General features: G+C 44.0%; 2 protein-coding genes and 1 non-coding gene across 3 annotated transcripts; all 3 read left to right on the top strand.

Moving 5' to 3' along the window:
- The first annotated feature begins 312 nt into the window (after positions 1–312).
- LOC124665330 (probable glucuronosyltransferase Os01g0926700) lies at positions 313–3,275 on the top strand. Its single transcript, XM_047202745.1, has 4 exons — positions 313–771; positions 1,306–1,694; positions 2,159–2,400; positions 2,505–3,275. Exons 1-4 carry the CDS (start codon positions 669–671, stop codon positions 3,016–3,018), a joined length of 1,248 nt encoding a protein of 415 aa, XP_047058701.1. The 5' UTR covers positions 313–668; the 3' UTR covers positions 3,019–3,275.
- Positions 3,276–10,960: 7,685 nt separating this feature from the next.
- LOC124660335 (probable glucuronosyltransferase Os01g0926600) lies at positions 10,961–13,613 on the top strand. The gene is made up of 4 exons (XM_047198143.1): positions 10,961–11,064; positions 11,888–12,276; positions 12,484–12,725; positions 12,818–13,613. The coding sequence occupies exons 1-4, from the start codon at positions 10,962–10,964 to the stop codon at positions 13,329–13,331; spliced, it is 1,248 nt and encodes a 415-aa protein (XP_047054099.1). The 5' UTR covers position 10,961; the 3' UTR covers positions 13,332–13,613.
- Positions 13,614–16,338: 2,725 nt separating this feature from the next.
- On the top strand, positions 16,339–16,411 carry TRNAF-GAA. Its single transcript has one exon. It is a non-coding gene; the product is annotated as a tRNA-Phe (tRNA).
- The last annotated feature ends 3,077 nt before the right edge of the window (positions 16,412–19,488 follow it).

Raw genomic sequence — 19,488 nt, 5'->3', positions numbered from 1 at the left:
AGACCCAAATACAGTAGCAGTTAATTACGTACCAAACAATTAGACTTTGTCGGTGAGCGTGCTAATTACATACTAAAGCACAATTAGAAAGAGAGATATGAGTTGACAGTTGACATGTTTAAGGTAATAAGACAAGTGAGAGGTTCAGTGTCCAAGTTTGGTGTGGAAGGAGGAAAGAAACCTGGCAACTGACGGGGGGAGGTAAGCCCCTCACCAAACCTCCATGGAAACATCACATTGTAGACTTAATCTACAGCTCATCATTGGTGTGTACAAAATGTGAAGGAAAGTAGCAGGAAGGAGGGGACAGCTCTCCCCTACCTTCCTCTCATCTTTTGGCTCAAATACTAATACCCCGCTTCCCTTGAAGTAAACATGAACCATTCCGGATCCATTCTTCTTGAAGCTCTTTTCTGTGTGTAGAAGGAGAGGAGGAAGAGGCAAGGAAGCCTAGGAAAGGCCCCGCTCACCATCCCCCACCACCAAACGCTTCTTGGTAGGACAAGGAATTCCCGGAAAAGTTCCTTCCCCCGTTCCTCTTTAACTACCCCTGGCGATTGCCTAGCCAACAAGACCAGAGCCAGACAGAAGACCAGACAGAGAGAGAGCGTTGGAGAGGAGACACAGGTGCTGGAGAGAGGGGTACGCTTGTGGGGATCGAGAGGAAGATGTCGAGGTGGGGCTTGGCTGCCATCGCCGTTCTTGTGGCGGCGACGGCGCTCTTCGTCGCGGCGGAGGCTCAGCAGGGCCACCAGACAGAAAGGATCTCAGGTGAGGGGCCTTGCTCTTTTGATACGAACACCTTATCAGTTTCTGCAACTCGAACTACTTGATTTCTGTAAGGCTGTTTTGTGTCCATCTGGGAAAGCTGCCAAAGCAAGCATATTTTGGCACCTCACAGTATGGAATTTTTCATGTTTGATTTGGTTGTGGTTGCACTTTTCCTTCCTGAATCACATGTCCTGGTTCAGATTACATGCAAATGAACTATACAGAAAGGTGGAGGGGAGTAGTTCCTGTTAATGTTCTACCCCCAAATGATTTATATCGTTTCTTGTTCGATTCAGACCTCTTTTATTGCAAACCCTAATGCTATTGACACTTCTGTCGATGTAGTCAGGACATGTTGCTTGATTGCTTAGGGCAATCATGATTCATGCCATTTAGCAGTTAGGCCTGCACCTTGCTTACCTATGATACAATCCGTTCAACCAAAGTGCTATGTGACCCTGTTCTCAAACTTGGCATATTCTTTCCTCTGTCTCTGGGCAAAACTAATGGTGTACTGTGGAAACTGAAATGCAGGAAGTGCTGGTGATGTGCTGGACGATGACCCTGTTGGGAAGCTCAAGGTGTTTATCTACGATCTCCCCGGAAAGTACAACAAGAAGCTGCTGAAGAAAGACCCTAGGTGCCTGAACCACATGTTCGCCGCGGAGATCTTCATGCACCGATTCCTGCTGTCCAGCGCGGTCCGGACTTCCAACCCAGAGGAAGCAGATTGGTTCTACACGCCCGTGTACCCGACCTGCGATCTGACACCTTCAGGTCTCCCGTTGCCATTCAAGTCTCCGCGAATGATGCGCAGCGCCATCGAGCTGATCGCGACGAAATGGCCTTACTGGAATAGGTCGGAGGGGGCAGATCATTTCTTTGTCACACCACATGACTTTGGCGCTTGCTTCCATTATCAGGTACAGACACACATTGCAAATCCCTGCTGTTGCACACATTCTCTCATTCAATTAACTTAATAGTACTAGATGTAAAGCAATTGTTTAGTACTGAGTTCGAACAGCTGGGGCATATCTGATTGCAGCAAAGAACATGGGGACAATGGGGCAGGAAGATGCTGCTCTCATTATTTATGCTTATGAATGGGCACCTCTGACTTAATTACTTCAGTTTGCACATGTTCTGTCCCTTTGTGTCAGATAATGATTTATTTCTTTTTCAGAAAATAATAATAATGGCTGACTACTCTTTAGGTTGATGATTAACTGTCCAATTGAAAATAAGCACCTACGTCCCTCCGGGGACATCCGATAAAATAAGCACCTGCCATGGCATACCTTCTTTTCTTCTGACTGGCACTCTCTTGTTGCTTATTCCAACTCAATTTGTCTTTCCGTGACAAGAGCTTCCACTATTATTTCAGGAAGAGAAAGCAATTGGACGAGGAATCCTTCCCTTGCTTCAGCGTGCCACACTGGTTCAGACCTTTGGACAAAAGAACCATGTCTGCTTGAAGGACGGCTCCATCACGATTCCGCCATTTGCACCTCCACAGAAAATGCAAAATCACCTTATTCCCGGAGACACCCCTCGGTCCATCTTCGTGTACTTCCGTGGTCTGTTCTATGACACCGGCAATGATCCCGAGGGTGGATACTATGCAAGGTAAAAACTGTTGTCTGTCGAAAAAGAATACAACCAGTCTTTCTATGCTTCCTTGCATTCCCTCTTATTGTATTGTTGGTCTGACGTTTTTATGTATTCTACAGAGGTGCTCGTGCATCTGTTTGGGAGAACTTCAAGAACAACCCGCTGTTTGACATCTCTACCGATCACCCACCAACATACTACGAAGATATGCAGAGGTCTGTGTTCTGCCTCTGCCCATTGGGCTGGGCTCCATGGAGCCCCAGGCTGGTGGAAGCCGTGGTTTTTGGTTGCATCCCGGTGATCATCGCAGATGACATCGTCCTGCCCTTCGCGGACGCAATCCCATGGGAGGAAATCGGTGTGTTTGTCTCCGAGGAGGATGTTCCGAGGCTGGACAGTATCCTGACATCCATACCGACAGATGTTATACTGAGGAAGCAAAGGCTTCTCGCAAACCCTTCGATGAAACAGGCAATGCTGTTCCCCCAGCCTGCTCAACCAAGAGATGCATTCCATCAGATACTGAACGGGCTTGCTCGCAAGCTTCCACATGGCGAGAATGTCTTCTTGAAGCCCGGGGAGAGGGTCCTGAACTGGACTGCTGGCCCGGTGGGTGACCTGAAGCCTTGGTAGCATCTCTCACGGCGTAGAGATGTAAAAAAAAACCTTTTTGAAAAGAATTTTTTACAAACCTGATATAGTTTGCGCCTTATACCGCCATGGTTGCGTAGTGCTGACCATAAGCCAAATGTACATTTTCGTATCTCCTTTTCTGATAGCTATCATACCATATACCTTTGTCTCTTCTTCTTCTTCATTAGATGATGAAGTATGAACAATTGTGGATTTGTGGATATTATAATGAAAATTACAAGGTTTCGATCCTGTCAACTGTCTGTTGTCATCTCAACTGGGGCTTGCGACTTCCAATTGACAAACCTGCACATACTTTGTCAGTCATGTTCTAACGCATGACCCGGATGATGATTTTTATTCCTCCTCCGTGCATTTTTATGTCCTATATAAACAGTCATGAAAATATGAACTGTTGTAAGAACCGATAGTCGAACCCGCGCCTTTGTTTACTCCTCAGAGACTGGCGTTTGGGGCAATCTCATCTCAACAGTTGCTCAATGTGAGGTTTACAGTGACAGTCCGACCCTTGCTGGTAATTATCTTTACTGGTTGGCTACCAGAGATTGAATGCTTGAGTTTGATTTGGATGGACAGAGCCTTGCTGTGATCACGGTGCCTCCTGTTACTGATTTCCGACATTTCAGCTGTCACATCATCCAATGTGAAGATGGTACTGTTGGCTTCGCCATATTGTCCCTCACTTGCTTCAAAATGTGGCAGAGGAATGTTAATTTCCATGGTGTTGCCACATGGTTGCCCTGGAAGACCATTTAATTGCACAATATTCTTACGCTCCGTCCTCAGATTGAGGGAGCGATAAGACGGGTGAAATACTGGGTTATGATGAGGATAATTGGGTAATTTTTTTATTTGTGGATGCCAGTGTCTACACAGTTCATCTTATGTGAATGCAATCCAGAAAACTTCGTGAAACTTCTAATATCTGCAACATTGAAGGCTACTGTCCTTTCACAAGTTCCTATCCACCAGGTTTTTATGTTCTGAGTACACGGTTGCTCTAATACCTTCATTGTTCTTCTAAGAGTTCGCTGTCAAGAAACAACTAAAGCTTAGTTAGCAGTTGTCCTTTTTGCTAGATAGATGGGCTTGTAGCTGAATTGATTTTTCTGTTACCATTCCGTGTAGATACCCTACACTCTTTGGAGATACCGAAGTAACCGTCAAATGACTAAATGAGTAGACAAACTTGTAGCCGTATTTTTTTTTTTGCCCTCGCTTTTCAGATATACCGAATCAAATGTCTCGAGTAACTCATTTCGTTGCTTTGGAACCTCAAAGCTAGTTATACTCCTTTATTCAGTACTATCTGTCTTGATCTTGCTACTAATGTTATCTCCATAGTAACAACTTTACTTGAATTTATAACCTCTGAAGTAATAGATTTTTTCTAACCTGTTGAAGAGTGAACACCCCCTGCTGCAAGTGACTAGCGGACTTGTACCACACAGAGATATATTGAAATTTCTTGTCTATAATTGGGCTATATTTATCAAAGCTGAATACTCAAGATCCCTTTTGTTGCTGCAGTTTATTGTTTGGGCATATTCTTGTTTTGTTTGCTTGATACTTGTGAAAACATTTGGACAGTTTATCAACTAAAAATTTCAACATAAATTTTCTTTGTTTTTTTAAAGCAGATGTGTTTTTGTTTATTTATTGTTAGTATCAAAACTGGGTTCTAAAAGATCAATAAAAGGGAGTTATTTTGCTCAAGTTATATTTGTTGGCTCACCTCTGAGACTAACTCACTGTTGCCTTCCCTTCTCCATTTGTATTTTCCTCAGCACAGTTATTAATTGCGTGGCTTCTTATGCTTCTAGGCACACCCCTTGCTGGCGAATTTAATGGAGCTAAAATGTTGCACATAGGATAACTATCTGGTTTGATGTGCTTATTTGCTGAAATGGTTCAACAGGTAAGAAAATCTTAATATTGTTTGTGAGACCTGGAGACTCGATTATTCGATTTTCTATGGAAAAATATATATCTGCCATCATGGATAGCATACACCACAAAGTACTGTTTATTTGGCTGTTGGGATTCACTCATGTGAATAACACATCAAACAATTAAATTGACGGTGATGCTTAGAAAATAAAAATGACTCCTTGAACTGTAAAATGATATCCAGATGATCGAGATATTGAATATGGTATTGGTGTTGCAGTTGCTTGTGAGTGCCTATCTGGACATGCCTAGAGGTTTCCGTGGTTTAGCTGTATCATAGTCTGTAAGCTCGAAGCAATATATTGCCCCCTTTTGGCTTCAGCTTGTGGAGAAACCAGCTTTAGACCTCTGGGGAGAAGCTGTAAAAATATTAGTACTCCATTTTGTTATCACTTTATTACAAACATCAGCTTAAGTATTCAACTCCAGTATATTATTCCATTTTGGATATATCATAGTTTGTATTGCTTTTTATCATTCTGCTTTTTTTAAAAAAAAAAGTGGAGGCAAAAGACTTGCATCCTTCATTAATCAAGGAGGAGTGTCTTGACAAGACAAAGTACAAAGCAAAAAAAAAGTTTGACAGGGGGGGGGGGCTACTCTCCCGCTATTAGAACACTCAAATGTTTGGCGCTCGCGGAAACCCAAAATTTTGTCTCATCTTTAATCATCATTAAAAGGATCGGTGCAGGGGTGGACTTGTTGCGGAAGACCCTCGCGTTTCTCTCTTTGCAAGTCCAACTAATGACCATTCGGCGTAGATACCTACACTCTTCGGAAATACCGAAGCATGTGTCAAATGACTAAATTAGTAGACAAATTTGTAGGCATGTTTTCACTCTTCAGAAATACCGAATCAACTGTGATAAGTGGCGCATTTGGTTACTTTCGAACCTCAAAGCTAGTTATATTCTTTTATCCAGTACCATATGTTTTGATCTTGTTATTAGTGTAATCTCATAGCAACAACTTTTCTTTAATCTATGCCCTCTGAAGTAGTAATAGTTTATTTCTCACCTGTTGAAGAGTGAGGACTGCTACAATATTGAAACTTCAGAGTGCCACACAAAAAACAATGTCTGTTTGAAGGACGGCTCCAATTACAAATCCACCATATGCACCTGCGCAGAAAATGCAAGTCAGCATTTTCCCAGAGACACCCCTCAATCCATTTTCGTATCCTTCTATGGTCTGATCTACGATACTAGCACTGATTCTGAGGACGGATACTATGTATCCGAGAGAGTATCCTGACATCCATACTAACAGAGGTTATACAGAGTCTTGCAGACCCTTTGATGATGCTTTTCTCGCAACCTGCTCAAGCACGAGATGCATTCCATCATATTTGAATGGGCTTACCCGCAAGCTTTCTCATGGCAAAATGTCTTATTTTGCGCTTCTTAGTATCCATAAAAAACAATCCAGAACAGGTGAACTGTTGTATGAAGCAATGTCCTTTCACATAGGAACCTGTCAAGTTGATTTATTGGAGATTGGAAGTACCAATCAGGCTTATAGCAGCAGTCCTTTTATAAACGTCGCTTATTTCTCAAATAATAATTTTCAGACATGTGACTGAATTAGAGCGCCAAGCTGAAGCTCCCAACAGATGTTTGTTGGCTCCTGAAAACTGGAGTGAACTTCAGGCCTTTATGTTAGGCCTTCCTTAGAAAACCGGAAATTTTCAAGTTACACAGTTAAATTGACCTTGTGCTATAAGCTGGTCACTTAATCCACCTACTTTGACAGCCACTGCAAAATTTACCCTGACTGCGGCATTGCTAGTAGTTTCGCATAAGTCTACCTTTATTAATTAGTACTTCCCAAAACAGAGGGGATAAATTACATCCATTTCAAGAATTAAAAAAAGATGTCAGGCCTGTTCTTGACCTATAACATCAACAGGAAGCAATAGATGAAATGGTGTTCTTTATATAAAAAAAAAGATGAAATGGTGTTGGCGTCTACGCTCGCTTGGTTACTGTAAAAGAGCTCGACCTGTTGTTAGCCAGGCTTATTGCTAAGTGGTTTCATCTGGTAGCCTGTCTGGTAGAGCGATTTGACACTTGGAGTAATGATTAGGCATCTAGCTTCTAGTCTTTGTCCAAATGTTGCCGATACATTAAGCAAAACAAAAGCGTTTGGACATGTGACCGAATTAGCCAACAGACGTCTGTTGGCTCCTACGAAAACGAGAGGCGGCAGCGTCATCAGGACTTTTGCGCCATGGGCTCGCTTTTGTTAGGCCTTCCTCAGAAAGGGAAAAAGAAGTTCAGGTTGAAGACTTCTAAATTGGGCTCTTTCATGAAGAAATGAGGAAGAAGAAGACGAAGATAGATGGTTGGCCTCATCATCCAGTAATAATCCTCTAGCAAAAAACCACTTATTTTGTATTGCTTTTCGATCATTGAACGTCTGATGAAGATCCGAGAGCGATCAAACTTGTCCGGCTTCAGACCGCTGGTAGTATTCAAGTTGAGAGGCTATATATAATCGAGTCTGAATTCATCCTACAGTCGGTTGACAAGAATGCACATTTTCCCGGGATATTCACTTTGGCTCATAGGAGCATTTGCTCCCATTATGTGAATCAACATTTTGAAGTGTCAAAAAATTCTAAAATAAAATTTTACATGTACATCTACACATTTTATGTTAGTACACAAGTTTTCAAAAAAAAACTAAAAAAAATTGTGGCTCCTGTAAAAAAGACAAATTTTGATGCTATAACATGACTACGTACAGGGCATTTTTTTTGTCTTTTTTGTACACGCCATATAAAATATTGTTTCTCCACGAAAACTTGTACACTAACATAGAATGTCATGATGTACACCAAAAAAATTATGTCAGATTTTTTTGCCATTTTAAAATTATTTTTTATTATTTTGTATAATGGGAGCATTTGCTCCTATGAGCCAAAACGCCTCCTCCCATTTTCCCTCCCTATTCCGAACGGCGACGGAGGGTGAAGCTCCGTGAAATCAAATGCATTTTCTAGCTCGACCCAGAGAAACTAAACTCTCCTAAACTTGCAGGTAGGCAGGCGAGTAGGTAGGGGTCAACTCAGACAGGGAAGACGACGACATCTGGATCTTCTTACTGCTGAAACCTAGTAGTACCATACCTAACTACCGGCCGAGCTGTACGCCAGCCGACGGCGACGGGCGGCGGGCGAGCGAGGTAGCTGGCGAGACGACAGGCGCCGCTCGTCCGCTCCGAGTCAAAGCGGGGTGTACGCATCGATCGGCATGGCGTATCTGGATGTCATGGATTGATTGCGCGGCAAGCACGCATCCCGTTCCACCGACAGATTCGACGGCCCTCTTGAATACGCGGTTTGGAGACTCTCGCTGGAGCCCGCCAAAAAAGAAGCGACCCAACGCTTCCTTCCCCGTCGGTGCCGGATATTACTGGATTAGATTAGCAGCGTTAATCTCCGCGTGTTCCGGGGCCGATTGATCGTCTCCGTCTGCCTGAAAAAGCCTAACTTTTGTTTCCTTCGCTCACCTAACCCAACCGCCGTTCAGACGTACGGGGCGCGCGTAGCACTCCAGGACAGATAGAACGACCGCCACAGCTGTTCTTTAGCGACCAACATCAGGCTAATAACCCGGTGCATGATCCAGCTATATACCTAGAATTTGCTTTACTGATCAAAAGTTAATCCTGCAATTAGGTTAATGTCCCTGCATTTAGCTCTGCAAACTCATGGATCATGTATTTTTTCCGAAGAAAAACATCTAGCACACCACCGTAAATCGGCAAAGTTATGAGGCCATTTCGAAGAAATTAGGCTTGCACATGTCTCTGTACTTCGGCTCTCATATGATGTCAATGGATAAAAAGTATTGTGATTTTTGTGTTAAGAACCAACTTAATTTGGTGCACGCAAAATTGTTTTTCAGCACAAATCTTCTTTTTTACCGATGGAAGTATTCCTTTATAAGAGATTTTACACAACTATGATCAGGTGCAAATAAAATTGAATATATAACTTGCTCCAATGTTTCTAAATTTTGCTTTCAAAGCTAGTTCTTTTAGTGACTACCTTAAGGACGCGAATTTTTGGCACATGGGTGCTATGCACCCCATAAACCCGAAAATTTGTGGTCATTTGAAATATTGAGAAAAAATTCAAATCCTTCTAAAAACAAAGGATGATCAAGTATTGTAGTCGTATAAAAATATTTAGGCTCAAAATAATTCTCATGGTTTGTTGCAAAAAAGACAAATTTATGACGAATATAGAGTGAATAATACATGGACATGGGGCTTGTTCGATTTTGTAATTTTTAACCGGGTTACAATTATAGTAATTCCCTCGCGAAATATTTTTATACAAGTGCAATACTTGATCATCTTTGGTTCTCAAAAGGATTCCAATTTTTTAACCTTTTTTTGAATTATTGTTTTTTCATTTTGGATGTATTGTGTGATTGCACCCATGAGCATGGATGTATTTTACATACCTTAACACTTACTAGCTGAGCATAACAGCACATGCTCTTCGGTCAGAGATTTTTTTTTTTGGTATTTTAACAAATCTACACACCTATTTGGTTCAAAGGAATTTAGGAGGATTCTATTGCTTAAGAGTTTTTTCCTGTAGTTTTTCTTTGGTTTATATGGTTGAAAAGCATAGGGATTTTTCATATGTGATCTACTTTTCATGCAAATCCAAACAAAATTCCATTAAGTCCAACCTCTTTAAATATTTGTTTGTTTCAATAACAATTATGCCACATTGCCTAATGATTCAAAACATTTATGGGTTTTTGTAGTGGTGCAATTCGATGACTACTAAAGATGAAACCAACAGTGGGAGCGTATTTGATAAAGAAGGTGGCGAGTCTCGAATGCTGGTTGTTTAGTACAGCTTCACATTGTTCTTGGGCACATACTTCGACTACGGTGTGTCTAATGGTGACAACTTATGGCGTGCAATAACTCAGCTACCATCTCCAAATGGTTGCATTCAGAGTTCATAGGATCTCGTGCTTCCACATGCCTCACCACCATACATGTCTAGTGCTTAGTCTCAAAGTACAAAAAATTTAAAATATTCTTCTTAATAAATTATATAAATGTTCCTCTTAATAAATTATACTATATCAAATATCAATGCGATATTTTTACCATTAAGAAATGTTACTACTTCTCATTCGACCTAATTCCCATTCAAATGACGTCATCCACACAACGTACTACATGAATAATTTTGTATGATGTGAACTTTTTTACCTCGTCTCCGTTGCATTGCACTTACAAGTGAAAAAACTCTTTTGCAAGCTCATTTGCAAGTAAAAAAAGTAGTTGCAACCTACTTGTAATTAAAAAGATCACAGCTACAATCTCTCTTGCAAATCGTAAGACACACAAATCAAGGTACAAAACTACAAATCCGACGGTTCAGGAGTTGAATGAGCTCCAACTTAATTCTGATTCGACCAACTGTTCAGGAGTTGAATGAGCTCCAACTGTTTAAAAATACTTTTTTTTTTCACATAGCACTGGTCATGCCAAATGGATTTCGCGATATGATTCTTGATTTTTTTTGAAAGCCAATTCCCGTCCCCAAATTCGTGGACGCGTATGCGTATTTACAGATACGGTGCTGGATTTACTAGTGCGACCGTGTGCAGCACCTGCGATCACAGTACGGTGCTCCTTCCGTTTTCAGGGAGGTGAACGTCCCACCAAACCTGTTCCGCCGACAGCTAGCGCATCATTGACACCGAGAGCCGGCGAGACGGGACGCGGCTCCCACCATCATCCTCCACCTCCGCTCGCTCGCTCGCATTATTATCACCCTACGCCCCTCCTCTCCTCTCCGACTCCCCTCTGCTCGCCAACGAGCAGCAGCAGATTCACCTGCAGCTCCGACTCTCCCCGCTCCTAGTCCCGGCGCCGGCTGCTGAGAGCTTTGAGGAAGCACAGGAGGGGCGGCGGTGGCGGTGGCGGCGGGGATGGGGAAGCCGCGGGTAGCGCTAGCCCTGGCGGCGGCGCTCGCCCTGCTCCTCTCCTGCTCGGACGTCGTCGTCAGGGCGCAGGACACCGAGAGGATCGAAGGTATGTCAGCTCATACGCGCGATTCGTCTGGAGAAATAAAAATGCTCCCTTTCTTTGTTCAGCTCCTCGTGTTCTGTTCTCTTTGCCTCCGCTTTGCTCGCCGGATGTTCTCGTGTGCGCTAGATTGCTACAGAAATGCTCGCGCTTTGATCTGAGAATATCGGTGACGCTTTGGTCGCTGGGATCTGATTCCGGGGCGGGGAAAGCGCGTCCGAATCCTGCTGATTGAGCCTCTGAAAGTCGGGGAAGAAGCCCTGCGGCGTGAGATCTGCGGCTGTTAGACCAGCTCGTGATGCGATGCCGAACCCATCAAGTGTTCGTGCCAAGATCTCGAAACCACGATAAGATTTTTATTCTGGGTCGCATGTTCCGACCTCGGTCACCGACAGCAAGTAGCGCATGTCTGACTTAGTAAATACAAGCAAGATCCTCAGCCAGCCAAAAATTACCATCATTTTGGCATTATTAAGCCCCTCAACTGATTCTGGACTCCAGTCTAAATTGTCTGTTTCGTGCCAATTTATTGGGCAACAGCTCACACAAAGTCTAAAACTGTTCCGTAAATCTGTATCGTAGCTATGATTGTGCTGTGGCAGTACTTAGTTCTCACGTTATGTTACCCCAAATTACCCAACTTTAGTCATTATTATACCTCTCAACTGATTCCGGACTCGAGTCTAAATTGTCTGTTTCGTGATAATCTATTGGGCAACAGCTCACTCAAAGTCTCAAAACTGTTCAATAACTCTGTCTTGTAGTATGATTGTGCTGTTGCAGTGCTTAATTCTCACGCTTCCTGTGTGTGGCTATGATGGAAATTCAGGTAGCGCTGGTGACGTGCTGGAGGATGATCCAGTGGGGAGGCTGAAGGTGTACATCTACGAGCTGCCCACCAAGTACAACAAGAAGATGGTGGCCAAGGACTCCAGGTGCCTCAGCCACATGTTTGCCGCGGAGATATTCATGCACCGGTTCCTGCTGTCGAGCGCGACCCGGACCATGAACCCGGAGGAGGCCGACTGGTTCTACACGCCGGTGTACACGACCTGTGACCTCACTCCGTGGGGCCATCCCTTGCCCTTCAAGTCCCCGCGGATCATGAGAAGTGCAGTTCAGTTCATCTCCTCGCACTGGCCCTATTGGAACCGGACAGAGGGTGCTGATCATTTCTTCGTTGTGCCACATGACTTTGGGGCATGCTTCCATTACCAGGTGAGTCATAGAGCAAGAATGAAAAACCTGTGTCTTCTACCATCTATTACCACTGAAACATAGAATGAACATATTTCCACACATACTACCATGAACTTTCAGAATTGCCCATTCCCCTATGTAGCATGTTAAGGTCTTTCGAAATAAACTGCATGCTCGTGTATAGAACCTTTCAATTGATGTACATTTGGCATTCTCGTTGTTCAGGAAGAGAAGGCAATCGAGCGAGGAATTCTTCCATTGCTTCGTCGTGCTACGCTGGTACAGACTTTTGGGCAGAAGGATCATGTGTGCCTAAAGGAGGGCTCAATCAACATTCCACCATATGCTCCTCCCCAGAAAATGAAAACTCACCTTGTTCCCCCAGAGACCCCGCGGTCCATCTTTGTGTATTTCCGAGGTTTATTCTACGATACAGCGAATGATCCCGAGGGTGGTTACTATGCAAGGTAAGGACCTGAAACATGTAGTACCTCGTAATCATTCTTAATGAATTATTGGGGCACAGAAGTCTTGACGTACCTGCTATATGCAAATGCAGAGGTGCTCGTGCATCGGTGTGGGAGAACTTCAAGAACAACCCTCTTTTCGACATCTCGACGGACCACCCACCCACCTACTATGAGGACATGCAGCGCGCTATATTCTGCCTGTGCCCGCTGGGCTGGGCCCCGTGGAGCCCCCGTCTGGTGGAGGCCGTGGTGTTCGGATGCATCCCGGTGATCATCGCGGACGACATTGTCCTGCCCTTTGCCGATGCCATCCCGTGGGACGAGATCGGTGTGTTCATCGCAGAGGATGACGTCCCGAAGCTGGACACCATCCTCACGTCCATCCCGATGGAGGTGATCCTGCGGAAGCAGAGGCTGCTGGCGAACCCGTCGATGAAGCAAGCCATGCTTTTCCCGCAGCCCGCCCAGCCTGGCGACGCCTTCCACCAGATTCTTAACGGTCTGGCGCGGAAGCTCCCGCACGACAAGGGCGTGTACCTGACCCCGGGGCAGAAGGCACTGAACTGGACCCAAGGCCCTAAGGGCGACCTGAAGCCATGGTAGGTAGCAGCGCATGGCGCCATGAGCTGATGGTGTTCAGTCAGAATCAAATGAGAGGACTGATGAGTATACCAGCCCAGCCAAGCCAAGCCATTACTGTCAAGTGTAAAGCTCCTTACTTCCTACTGCCTTGCTTCTTTTTGTGGCGATGTGCCTGCCTACCTTCCATGTGTAACATGGTTACCTTGTTTTTTGTTGCCCTAGTGCTAGACTACTACTGCTGTAGGTGATGATGGATCTGGATCATATAGTAATTATGTATATGACCTTTGTGTTACATTGCTATATATATGCCGATCTGTAATGCAAAAAATAATTAAGTAATGTTAACAACACATCACTGCTATCCAGGGTCCAGACCTAGAGAGAGATTGCTTCTTGCAATGCAGATGCGGTTCGTGCCTGCCCTTGCACTATCAGAATTCAAAAGGCAATACAGTAATGTGATATTTCGTTGATACGGTAACAGGATTTGTAACAAACAACACATGGGTTGAGTACCAAATTGTCGGTATGATGTGTATCCAGGTACATATGGGACGGTTTTCATTTTTTTCTTTTACTTCAAAATAATTGTTGAAAATTCAGGCCTTGTAGGGCATAAAGGAGTCAACACACCCCCCCCCCCCCCCCTCCTAGTCCTGCAGCGTCTTCCTAGGAGTTGTGCGGTCAAACTTCGGTTACTTTTCTCGCAATTGTTTCTTATTCTTATTCTCAGCCTAGCGATCAAAATCCTGTGCCTCACCCCATGAGGGCTCCTTTGATTCAAAGGATTTGCATAGAAATTGTGTAGGATTTGGTTCCCATGGGAAAATTTTCTATACACGTTGTTTGATTCATAGGAACATATCCTATAGGAAAAAATCCTATAGGAATTTTGTAGTGTAATTCCTATAGGAAAAAACCATTAGCTCATACCTCATGAAAAAATTCCTTTGCTACAATCAAACAAACTTCATCTTCCTATAGGATTGAAGTAGCCATGCCATTCAAATCCTATACCTTTCCTATTCCTATGTTATTTCTATCCTTTAAATCAAAGGAGCCCTGAGAATTTGTCATAATATGTCTGACCAAACCTACAACCTACATGGGAGGGATGAAGATATAGGTTAGAAGCAAAGACTTCACCATAACTAGAGGATAGCAGTATTGGCATGTGTTTCTATAAATTACAACAAAGATATAGATTTACAAAATATTTGCATCGTTAACAAAGATATAAATTGGCGTGTGTTGAAAAATGGAAACATTACCAGGCTTTGGAAAGATTCTATCATGGGCGAGCAACCTTTCTGTGATAAATTTCCTGTTCTTTTTAACCTATGTCAGGTGCAGGATTGTACCATTAAAAGTTGCAGGGAGGCAAACTTTGAAATCCCTTTTCGCAGACGTTTGAGAGGTGAGTTAATTGACCATTGGCAATATATCTTAAACATCTTGTTTTCGATTCCCCCTTGTGATGATGATGACAAAATTGCTTGGTCTTTGAACAAGAATGCTGTTTTCTGTACACTCTTTTGGAAAAACCCCTAGCCGGATGTAATAACAAGTGGATTTGGAAAGCTAAAATGCCACTGAAAATTAAGATTTTCATGTGGCAATTTTGCCAAGATGCTATCCTTACTCGAGAGAATATGAAAAGAAGGAAATGGCCCGGATCACCAACTTGTTCCTTCTGCAGGCAAGTCGAGTCGAATGATCACATCTTTTTTACCTGTAACACTTCGAGAGTGGTTTGGGGGGGGTTTTGGCTTCGGCCATGAGGGTGAGATGTATCCCTACTTCTTTTTGGCAAGCCATGGCTTGGCTTCATACTTATTCCCCTGGCTTTGAGAAATTCTATACCATCATCATTGCGGCTGTGTGTTGGGCGATCTGGAATGTGAGGAATAAGATCACTTTTGATAAACATATCCTGAGATCGCCGAGTGAAATTTCATACTTTGCGGTGGCTTTGATTGTTTACTGGACAGGTTTACAAAAAGCGGAGGACAAGAGCTACTTGATCGAAGGCGCGGAGAAGATGGCTCAGGCGGCGGCAGCAGTCTACTCAAGGCGTACAACAACTTCGCCAAACCAGACGCAGCTGCTGTTGATCAAGGGAGCCTAAAAGACACTCTTGCTGGCCGAGTTTGCTAAGAATTGAAGATCATCTCAGGCTTTTGCTGTTGAAAACTGCTGCTTCCTTTGTTGTTGTGTTATCCGCTGTCCCCTTAGTTGTGTGTGGTGTGAACCTGTTTGTCTAGAACTTGTTATAGGTGGTGTCAGGTTTTCGCCCCATAGTGGACATCTCGATGTCGAGTATCCACAGTGGGTTTCCTGGCACTGCCCCAACTCGCTTCCCTTCTCCCTACCCCTCTCTGTTGTAACATAACTGAACTTGTTCTTTCCGTTTTTGCAATGGAAAGGGATGGAAGTCCGGTTGGAAAAATATTTGCATCGTTGATGCAGAATGGAAAAATATCCATACCCAGTTGTCAGCTAAATTTAACGTGTGATAGGATTAAGGGTGGTTGGACCGCCACCACCAACTGAAATTTGTATAGGAGCAAAGTTGTGCCAAGCCAAGCAAAAGGCAAAGCCGGAAGGCTAAACAAAAAGGGAAAAGAAGCAAAGTGTGTTTTTTAGCTCACGGGCAAAACATAAGCATATGTCAAAGTTGTTTTCAGCTAGGATCACAAGCTAAGCAAAAAAATGTTGGTGTGAACTGTGAACTGTGAAGCTTGAACACTACAGACTTTTTCGAATGGAGAAAAGCGAACGTACAAATTGGGCCAGGGATTTGAGAGGAGAGGACTCTTGGTTGACTGAAATGGCAAAGAGTGTGACGATAGGGCCGACCTCATGGCTTTAGCGGGCCGCCGTATATGAGTACCTGGTATGGGCTAAAACGAGCCGCGCTAGAACGATAGAAAACGGCCAGGCGGAGCCCAAATCTGAGCTCTTGTTAGTTTATCTGCTAGTGACGGACACGACACTAAGGGTATAACTAATTGTGAAGCAAACAGCGGGGATAGCTCAGTTGGGAGAGCGTCAGACTGAAGATCTGAAGGTCGGGTGTTCGATCCACCCTCACCGCAATCTGTTTTTTCTTCCTCCGTTGTAGCATTCTCAACGTTTTTTTACCTGTGGGTACTCTTAATCACTGTGCCATAAAATTGGTGACGGTGGGTATTCTTGATCGTTTGCGGGGGAACACACATCACAATGGTTTTTTTCACCTCACAAATCACAATGTTAATTTGCCGTGAAGATGCCAAATCACAAAAGCTGAAGCTTCTTGTCGCTTCAGGGGTAGAAATGAAAAACTAGACAAAGTGTCAAACTGAAAGCTATACGTTCATGAACGCGCTCGCAAAATGGCACGACAGTCGGCTGTGCGGTAGACGTAGCGCGCGACGCCCGGACTGCAGAACTTGGCCATCCGATGGCAGCGCATCGCGCAGGGAGACATGCTCTTGAACGTTCCCTGTTCCACCATCAATCATTCCTAATAATGCTTGTTTCGTGACAGTACCATGTCTGTTCATAACTGAACAATGGTGTTCCTATATGAATATTGGCCGGTCGCAGTCCTTGGCGAGAGGAGGTCTCAAACGTAGCGATTCGCTATTCGATCACTGAATTAATGGACGCTTGTCGACCTTAGTTTATTAGCTGCGGGTAGGCGGCCAGGAATATCTTGGTCCGTTCCCGGACTTTCTGGTGCTAGCTACGGCCATAACGTGATGTCATACGAGAATTGATCCCAAAGCTTTCCCTACCGTTCATTCCCAAGAGTACAGGTAGACCGTCGTGTTTTGGGGTTGCCCCTGTACCCGATTCATGTGTCTGATGGAGTAAATTTAGGCTATATGGTTTCCTATTCGGTAATCCCAGACCTATGGAATTATTCATACGGACAGGCCTTATGGACGGATGTGGACTGTAAAAATGATCATGTAGCCGTAGAATTACTCTTTCCTATTTGAGGACAAGGAAGTATACAACTGAGTCTGCATGGCGACTGTTTCGATGGAGCCGGTTGATTAAACCGCAAGGAACACATGACGATGCGTTGATTTATTCAAGCGCCATCACTCTCCCTCTAACTCTCTTTCTCACATTCGTCGAAGGAGGCATCTTTTTTGCAGTACTCTGCCAACAAGCTCAAACTTGGCACTGAAAGCTCTTCCAAGGTTGATGGAGAGGGCAACTCCTCCAAGAGGCCAAGGGGGCTATGGAGACCAACCACTTCCATAAGGAAGTATCTCCAACCTATTTCTTGAAGGTGCCATCAGCATCCGTTTGGATACGCTCCCCATCCGTAATTCCTTCAAGAAGGAGCTACCATCATGAAGAGCATAACTGTGAAGAAAAACATCATATGTAACTAGATGGTGAGGCTCGAGGATGTGGACGGGAGGGTCATCATGCATCAGATGTAGCGACACCTAATGTGTATAGAGTGACCATCTTCAACTACTCGTGTGCAGAGGTGCTTGTCAAATGCACCGAGCACGATGTAGCCATTGCCACGATGGACGAGGAGTAGATGCTTGGAGTTGTCATCTTAAGATTGTTTATCATGAATTTAATTATGTTTGTTCCGTTAACAAGTATGTGTGTGAATTCCCCTTTACCAAAAAAATACAAGTATGTGTGTCGGTGAACTAAGGGCACGATTGGTAGATGTTTTTCGTCTCCCTCTAGCGCAGTGTCCTAGGGTGCATGGACACCGGAAAACATGAAACAAAAACCTTGTTCTGCACAATGTATGGTAGGATGCACATCCCGCTTTTGCACGAAGAGAGAAACGGGAGCTTGGTGTTTGTTTGTTTGCACTCGATTTGGTTACCAACTGAACATCCTTTAGCAGTCACACCTAAGCACCATCAGCAGGTGCATGTATACATGTAAACACACTGTAGTAGGTGTATTCGCCTACGTCCGTTGAAACGATAAATTTACAACATCATAGTTGTGTGAAACAGCAAGATCAAATTACTGACATGGGGGTAGCACATCAATGACCATAAGTTATGGAATTGGGTTTTAGGGAAGAGGATGCGTTGCTGGCTTTATTGGTGTACAAACAATAGAACACACGGACACGATTTACCCAACTTCAGGCCCTCAGAGGGAAAATCCTACGCGATGCTTGCCTTCTCTCAATTGATGATGATTAGGTTTACAATATCGTCGTGATGGCTATGGTGTGATCTAGGGTACGTATCATGGATCTGTTATCAAGTGTCCACCCCATCGATCCCTCCTGGTCCTTATATAGGAGGTCAAGTCTCAGAACTTCGGGTCGGTTACATGTTCGACTATATATCCCTGTATGGGCTTGTACTTCTGTTGCACGCCAGGTTCTTGGACGTCGGTTGCTTATTGTGCCATGGGATTTATGGGCCTTTCGTTTGGATCGATCGCACCCGGTATTGTAATGGTAAGGTTTGATAAGATCATTCTAACACCAATATGTGGCCAGATTATAATTATTGGCTCATCAGAACAATAAAAGAATGAACAAATATACAATGTGCCTCATATATCCATCGAGATGAAACAGAATATACCAAGTATGATGCACAAGAACTTTTTGAGGCAGAACACAAGGTAGATACAGATCATGTTGTTAACAATTTAATCACTCAGCCAATATATTGAACATTTGTAAGTTGGTAGCCTCATTTTTTTGGATAAAAGTTGGCAGCCTCCATCTTTTTGCGAGAAATCCACCGATCTATTAATAATCATCAATAGTAGTACAAATAACCAAAAAAGTAAAGAAAATTACAAATTGGTACTCGGACCACCTAGCGACGACTACAAACAGTAGCACGAGCCGAAGGCGCGCCGCTGTCCTCGCCCCTCCATCGCCGGAGTCAGGCAAAGCTTGTCGTAGTAGAGCTTGTTGTAGTAGACAGACGGGAAGTCGTCGTGCTAAAGTCCTAAAGGACCAGCGCACCAGAGCAGCAACCATCGCCAATGATGACAACCGTAGATCAGAAGAGACTATCATGAAACCACACCAATAAACACGAAAACCAACCGGATCCCAGGAGATCCGACGGGCACAAAACTCCACGCGCCCTCCGTCAGCGCTAGATGCACCACCGGAGCGAGGATAGGGCGGGGAGGACCTTATTCTGACTTTAGGATGTAGCCGCCG

The sequence above is a fragment of the Lolium rigidum genome, chromosome 6 (genome assembly GCF_022539505.1).
Source record: "Lolium rigidum isolate FL_2022 chromosome 6, APGP_CSIRO_Lrig_0.1, whole genome shotgun sequence".
In the NCBI taxonomy this organism is placed as follows: Eukaryota; Viridiplantae; Streptophyta; class Magnoliopsida; order Poales; family Poaceae; genus Lolium; species Lolium rigidum.
Note: the sequence above shows the minus strand (reverse complement) of the source record. Positions and strands in the feature narration are given on the sequence as shown.

Coding starts and splice junctions, on each gene's coding strand:
- LOC124660335 (XM_047198143.1), top strand. CDS start 10,962: ATGGGGAAGCCGCGGGTAGCGCTAGCCCTGGCGGCGGCGCTCGCCCTG. Junction 11,065..11,887: donor GGACACCGAGAGGATCGAAG/GTATGTCAGCTC, acceptor ATGGAAATTCAG/GTAGCGCTGGTGACGTGCTG. Junction 12,277..12,483: donor GGGCATGCTTCCATTACCAG/GTGAGTCATAGA, acceptor CTCGTTGTTCAG/GAAGAGAAGGCAATCGAGCG.
- LOC124665330 (XM_047202745.1), top strand. CDS start 669: ATGTCGAGGTGGGGCTTGGCTGCCATCGCCGTTCTTGTGGCGGCGACG. Junction 1,695..2,158: donor GCGCTTGCTTCCATTATCAG/GTACAGACACAC, acceptor CTATTATTTCAG/GAAGAGAAAGCAATTGGACG. Junction 2,401..2,504: donor GAGGGTGGATACTATGCAAG/GTAAAAACTGTT, acceptor TGTATTCTACAG/AGGTGCTCGTGCATCTGTTT.